This window comes from Tuber melanosporum, assembly GCF_000151645.1.
Source record: "Tuber melanosporum whole genome shotgun sequence assembly, scaffold_50, strain Mel28".
NCBI lineage: Eukaryota > Fungi > Ascomycota > Pezizomycetes > Pezizales > Tuberaceae > Tuber > Tuber melanosporum.
Window position 1 is genome coordinate 426,665 of NW_003299096.1, and position 7,158 is coordinate 433,822.

Genomic DNA, 7,158 nt, shown 5'->3' on the forward strand with positions numbered 1-7,158 from the left:
TCTTTGAAAGGGGCTCAACTTGAAGAAATGGCTATTGTGCCGCTATTAACCACCCCACAGGTCAACTATTCCCCCCCAGAGAAAAGGATAAGCGCTCACCACCGGAATCCCGAGCCGTCCAAGAGTCACCTGACCCTCTTTGTGGTCAGGACTGATCTCATATTTATACAATTTTGTATAATACTGTATAATACTATTTTTTAATCATATAATATTATGAGATGTGTATAGTATTTGATACTAGAACATTGTTTCCACAAAATCCACAATTGTATAAAAACCACTACTAGGAGTTGTAAGTGGGGAAGGATACTGTTTATTGCAAAAGATCTGATTACAAATTCAAGTCAATTTTGAGTAAACAGTTCTCATTATAGCCTTCCAAATAATATCTTAAATTTTCCGGGGGTGTAAAGTGAAAATTTCAAAAATTCCACCAAAACCCAGTACAGAAGTCCTAGTTGGTGTAGTCAATCAGGAGTATAATATTATTATGAAAATATGCTGTCCGTATATTTGAAGACCCTACTTTGTGGCCTCTCTGGTGCCCCGCCAACCTTACCGGTCGCATGGAGGTCAAAATCCGGATTGTATGAGTAGATTGTCTGTGTACGAGCACTACTACATCTAAGCGCCCACACTAAATCTAGACCCAAATGTAGGCACCGTGCTTCATGAGGGATACCAGTGCTTGTAGGCGTTCCCGGATATCCCTCCGGAAAGGGTGGTCTAGCGCTCGGCGTGCAGGTGTGGGGACTCAAGCACCCGGTTGTGTTAGCAAAATTCTGAAAACCATTATTCGGCTGATCCCACGCAAATCTATAGAGGCAAGGGTTATATGAAGCCACAAGCCACTCGGACACCCCCACTCGAAATGATGCTGTTTAGTCAATTTTCTATGAGGAAATCACCATTCTACAAGCAAGTTGGGCTTAAGGCATTTAAAAATTGTACCAAGACTTAAAAATTGTTTGAGCATCTATTGAAAAATTTCACCTTCACTGCCCGAACAACAATGTAAGACAAATCTAATTCAGCTAAGATTGGGGTATTGGAAGTCCATATTAAAACATGATGCCGGAAACAGATATACAATCAATTGATGTCAACATGGTGCTGTTACATTGTTTTGATGTGAAAAGGGCGAGTGATGATCGCATCAGTCATGGTGCTTTACTAACTCGCCACCTTAGTGTATATACCACTAACTGCACCTATCTACAAATACAGATAATTAAACTTACTACACTCGAATCAATGCTCGTGAAATAGCAGGGGAAATTATGTGTAACACGAGTAGTTCTTTAGGTAAACATTTCCAGACTGTGGAGGGAATTGTAGTCTTGGAGGAAGTGGTATCATGTAAAAGTTGAGAGATTTAAAGGTAAGGAGGTGGTATATAGATTTCAGATTCGGAGGAGTTCCTGTCTTAGTTATAGAGAGAACCTAGGTATTACTAGTACCTAACACCCCCACTAGTACTAGACTACTATAAACCAGAATTGTGCACCTGCGGTTGCATTCATAAAAGTTATAGTATTGTCAACCTAATCTATCATAGTCTCGGATATCGCAAATCAGTTATTCGAAGGAGTGTAAGTTCATAATTCGGTCTTTAAAGCTCGTCACCTGACTTTAGTTGGGATAGGGGGAGGGTATGAGATCGTTTTTGGAAAGGAGGGGACCCAAGTTCCCGGTGGTTGTTCCTAGAGATATCTACCCAAGAACACCGTGCCAGGCTGTTGAGATTGATGCTGGGTGTTCGGCAAAGATTGTCTCAAACCTCTAATCCACATAATATTATTATTGATATCGAATGTGTATTCTTAGACTATTACACATGCAAAAGAGAAGTACCAATGAACCCTGCATAAAGCAGTGCTTGCCATGAGTCTTTACACTTGTTTTTCCTTTTTGAACAATAAGGGCAAAGTATTCCTAACATTAACATTTTAGATATTCATGTACCTTAGTACCATTTGGAAATCTAGCCACTCTAATTAAACACTGATTCAAACCAACTATTTTATATTTCATCCAAATATCTGGTAAATTTAGCACTTAGCTTATGGGTCCATGATGCAGTTTTCATGAGGATAATAATATAGTATGAGAACTACAAGTTGGGATATTATAGAAGTATAAATTGTATTAGGGTTTAAGGAAACCAAGCAAGACGGGGATCAGTCATACTTTCAACCGGCCCACGGCAAGTGCTGGCGTAAAGTAGGGGACCTTGTTGTCGAGACCTACACAAAATAAATGTTGACAGAAAGGGGAGAAGAGAGAACGATTATCCAATATCAGGAGGGGAAGCTGACTCGCCACAAGAAAGGGAAAAACCACAGCAATGCTTGTGACAAGGAAACTTCGCGTGCTCAACCCTCCATGGGCAGCCGGTTCAAACGTCACCCCACCAGCTCCACTCCATAATCACGGAATCAACTTCACAACCCGAGTGACCGACTATGATGTCCCAAATCATACAATCAAATTTCATTAAACATTGGTACGAGATGAAAAAACTATCGCCAAAACACATTTGTCCACCCGAAATACTTATCCGTATCTCTGCTCTACTGCTACCTACAAGCCAATACATGTCTACAATCTCGGCGTCTCTTTTTCTTTCTGCCTCTGCGCTTGTTCCTCCCAAAGCTTTACCGCGTTCTTCATTAACGCAGCAACGTCCTCTAGTTTAAGCCCACCCAAACCCAGTTCATCAGGAACTACTCTCTCGGAGTCCCCTTTCGAATTAAATCTTGTTTGGCCAGCTTTAGCACTTCCACTAGTGAAAATAGATCCCATAAACTCGCCCATATTTGCAATGCACATTCTCGAGACGTCAAGGTGTGGGATTACCACGGGAAAGCAGTGTGGCATGGCGGTAAACTTCAAGAAGCGAACGCACACGCTAGACTCCAAAAGTCGGTGGGTAAAGAAAACTACATTCGTTAGTATCGGGGACACTGATAAAAGGGGGAAGGAGCTCACAATTCGAGTCCCGCAAACACTCATCCCCAATACACACCCAGATTGGCGGGGATCCATGCCACGATTCAGCAATAATTGGAGAAACAAGTGGATGAGTAATAAGCTCATCTGGGGCATAAAACTGTCCAGATTAGTGCCCTGCGCCCCCGAGAAATGGTGATAAGGGAACACACATGTCTCCTCCCTGGGTTTTCCGGCCAAGCTGGTGACGGGGGGTATTTCCTCCCCGTATAGTCAGTAGGCGTAGGCAGATAGTCCCAGTCTCTGCATTCCTCCTCACTTCCTCTATTTCCATTTGGCAACCGGATCTCGCCGAGGCACCGACTAATATCCACCCAGGAACTTACTCCCACTATTCCTCCTGGTAGAGGTATAGGTCTTTGGGATGATTGCCAAGAAATGCTGTAGTTTTTCCGTGAAGATGTCAGCGAGGAGCTCTCACCCTCGCCCCCAGAGCTGAGCCCCGTTGTACGGTTTAAGTGCAGTAGGAGTTGTAATAATGCGAAAGCCAATCCACCTCCGGCGGAGTCACCAGCAATAATGATTTTAGAGGGGGGTACTGGGGAGTGCAGGGCACCAGGCGGAGGATATAGGAGATACAGGTAGCTTATCAGGGCGTCTATTAGGGCCGCTGGAAAGGGACTTTGCGGTGCTAGGCGGTATCGGGGAAGGAACACACGACCTAGAAATTAGCGAGTGGTCATCTTGGTTATTCAGCGAAACAAACCTTTAGTAGTTTTTGCTACCTTACGTGCAATGCCTCGGTGGGTGGCAGGATCACAGAGGCTATATCGATATTAGTAGGCTAAAGAATAGAGGAGGGGATGATGGGGAATTTACAAATACGCCCCTAGAAGTCAGTGAGCACTATATCATCCCGCTCATCCTAATTGTAAAAAAAAAAACACACCTCCATGTAACCATAACACAACCCCACTATCCTCCCCACCCTCCACTTCCTTCATCAAGCCATCATACTTTTCCACTTCGCTCAAGCTCTCTCTCCGTCGTTCGGCCGCCTCATCTGGCTCCTCCCCGGGAATAGGATTCCTGTTACCAACCCATTCCCCTGTTAAACTCTTTGCCCCCACTTTGGGTACGTGCCGCCCAATACCCACATCCCCGAGCTCCCTAACAGCTGTCCCCACAATTCTCTCAGCCAGCTCTCCATCCGCACCACCAACCGGAATCTGTACATCCACTTTCCAAGTGTGCGGTTTAACCTTTTGTTGCCTCGTAGTCGAGCTTTGAATGCTTTCGACGGTTTCCAAACTAATGGCCGTTTTGGCGAGGAAGCTTCGTAAAAACTCGACAGTAAGCGTCGTCCGCAGATCCCAATGCTGAGATTGCGGCGTTAAGGAGAGAAAGTGGGCTGTCGACTTGAAGAGGAGGTTTGGCAGCTGAAGTGCTATAGTTTTGAGAAAACTGAGCCTGCTTTCACGGACCAAGTTTTCTTTTTCTGAGACGGGCATGGTGGAGGTTGAGTTTGCTGAGGTGAGAGAAAGTTGATGGAAGCTCTCTTGGTGGTCTACCCTTGCGAAAATGTATTAGCCTAAACACGCTAAATAATTTAGCAAATACCCATCACCAACTACCGGCGCTGGCTGATCGTCTCCTCTATCGTGAGGTTCCAGAACAGGTTATAAGTTATATAAAATAAGAAGGGAAGGGAAAGGTGAAGTGAGAACCAATCACGAGGTGATGTCATGCGGATGCCTCAAAACACATAGCCTCGTACCGTACCGTAGTTCTTATATCACCGACAAGGGAGCACCCTCCCACTCCCGTCCCTCAATCCTTCCCTCAATCACTCAGGCTCAGCCTCCACTAGAAAAAAAAGGGGGGAAAGAGGGTTGTGGGCAGACACAGTGCAGCATAGGCTCCCTCCCCTATCTCAATCCGCTCCTTGCAGCAACCGCCGGTACCTGTACTTGTACGGTACCGGTGCCGTACGATAGTAGGTCCTGGACCCTACCAAGGGGGAAAAACCGAGGTCCAGACGCACCAGGGTTTTCGATAAAGGTTTCCCCCCTGATCGCGTTCTCCCTTAACGACCACTCCCCAATCAACGATCACGTGCCTACGATGCGGGCCTTTGATAGGCCAAGGAGAGTCGAGGTTGTGTATGGGAGCCCGGGCGCATTTTTTTCTTCCACTCTCCGAGTGAGATATTGTGCCGTCGTTCTCCCACACGAAACGGGCAAATCCCCCCAAAAAAGCAGAGCCGAGAACAGAAAATGTCCCGAAGGGAGACATGTGGAATCTCTGTGGTACGTTTCTATTCCCGTTCCCAAAACATCATGAGCTTTGTATGGCAAGATGGGACAAAAAGGGGTCGGGATCCATACCCTTACCAAACTCTGCTGGGAACATGGTACGTAATATTGTCCTAATATCACTTTCTCCAGCGATACAAGAATCGATTCTCCCCCCTCTTCTTTTTAGAGCACCATCACCGTAAACCCCTACGATACTCATCAACGAGGGAAAGGAAAAAACGGGGAAGCGAGGATGCCGGTATGATACTCTACTGGCATCAGGCTTTCAGGATGTCCATGTTTAAGGTATATAATGATCTTCACAAAGCCTTTGGCCTGGAGACACGCCCTCTGCCTTTCCATATTCTACCGGTAATTGGGTACCTACCGTATCCCAGTAATCTCTATTGGGGTTTCTATTTTTAAATGATCCAGATATTGATTCTTTAGGGGCTGGCAAGTTCTGGTTGAAAGATCGAGAAAACCTATACTCCTACAATACCAGCGAAACTCGGACCCTCCCTACAAAATACCATCCAAGTTTTTTATGCTAGCAAAAGCGCAACGTTTCGCCCCACAATTTCTTGTGGTACGATAGTAGGCCAGGAACCGTGCCCAAAAAACAGGGGTCTGTACTTTGTATGAGGCTCACAACGATGGCCCATTTTTTGCCACGCATTCTGCGAATCCCCGCCCCGGGCACTGTACGGTACCAGTACTCTCACACGTGGGCCTCTTTTCCTGCCAGGTGCGTACCGGTAGCAAAGGCCGATACACGTGCAACGGCACTTAGCTCATGGGTCCAGAGTTCCTCAACGTCCAACTAATATCGCACTCTCCATTGCAATCCATCTGGTGACGGAGGTTCCTAAATTCGCTGCGAACTACGCATCGACGAACCCTTTCCACGTCCTATGTCACCAGAAGACTACCGGTACACCAACAGCTTAAACCTGCAGATTTAGGAACATATAAAATGGGAAAGCTATGGATGACCATGGAACACCATGCTTGGTAAATTCTACTCCCGACTTGTGCATACTAAACCTAAAACTAACTTACTGGAGAACTTACCAACTCTTTGCTCCATCTCCCTTAGTGAGAACCTATACCGGCATGACCATGCTCCCTCTTATAGTATCGGCCATTCTGAAATCATAAAAACAGGCTGCCGGACACTCTGGCTGGCCGGCTACGGCGGCCGAGGCAGAGGGGGTGTAAAAACACCTTTTGGAACGTAACATCGTAGCCCGCGCAACCTAAGTGGTCGTTTATATAGACATGCCTCTGATATGATATCTATACCCAATCAGCATCATCAACACCGGTATTTCCCCTAGCCCTATTGTGAGGACTGGTGCACACGGGGCGCGTTCTATAAAATACATTGGGGAAAACTGGGCCAGGGTATATCTTAATTTTTGAACGGCAGTTTAGTCACTATTTCGATGATCTCTTATTCCTAGAACCCTTCTTCCACTATCGACCACTTAGGCTGCTGGTACCTGTAATCGGCCTTTTCCCCAACCTTGGCACGAGTAATTCGTGGGGAAAAAAGACCGTAGGTATCCATCTAAAGCCATTTGCCGCAAAAGTGAATGAAATAACTCTTTTCGCACTTGGATTCCTTAATTGGAGTCTGTTTTCGATGGGTTTCCCTTCGACCTAAACAGTGGAGGTAATTCGGGTATGATAGAAGTAAAAAAATGGCTCGCCCGGGTACAGTATATACCCTGCTTGATTGGGACAACAACGGTCGGAAAATAGGACCTAGTCTACCCCAGGGGCTCGTATGAGCTCCCTGGAAAGTGCCTGCAGATATCTCATAGCTGGTGAGCACCAGTGCTAGTACGGTACAGCGCGCATCTTTTCTGACACACACTCTCCCCACAAGCAAAAGGTATGT

The 7,158-nt window shown here is 46.0% G+C and overlaps 1 protein-coding gene across 1 annotated transcript; it reads right to left on the reverse strand.

The window, feature by feature from the left end:
- Positions 1-2,604: 2,604 nt before the first annotated feature.
- GSTUM_00008971001 (uncharacterized protein) lies at positions 2,605-3,918 on the reverse strand (the record flags this gene model as incomplete). The annotated part of the gene is made up of 5 exons (XM_002840409.1): positions 2,605-2,945; positions 2,995-3,115; positions 3,168-3,676; positions 3,746-3,780; positions 3,863-3,918. The coding sequence occupies 5 exons, from the start codon at positions 3,916-3,918 to the stop codon at positions 2,605-2,607; spliced, it is 1,062 nt and encodes a 353-aa protein (XP_002840455.1).
- Between the last annotated feature and the right edge of the window lie 3,240 nt (positions 3,919-7,158).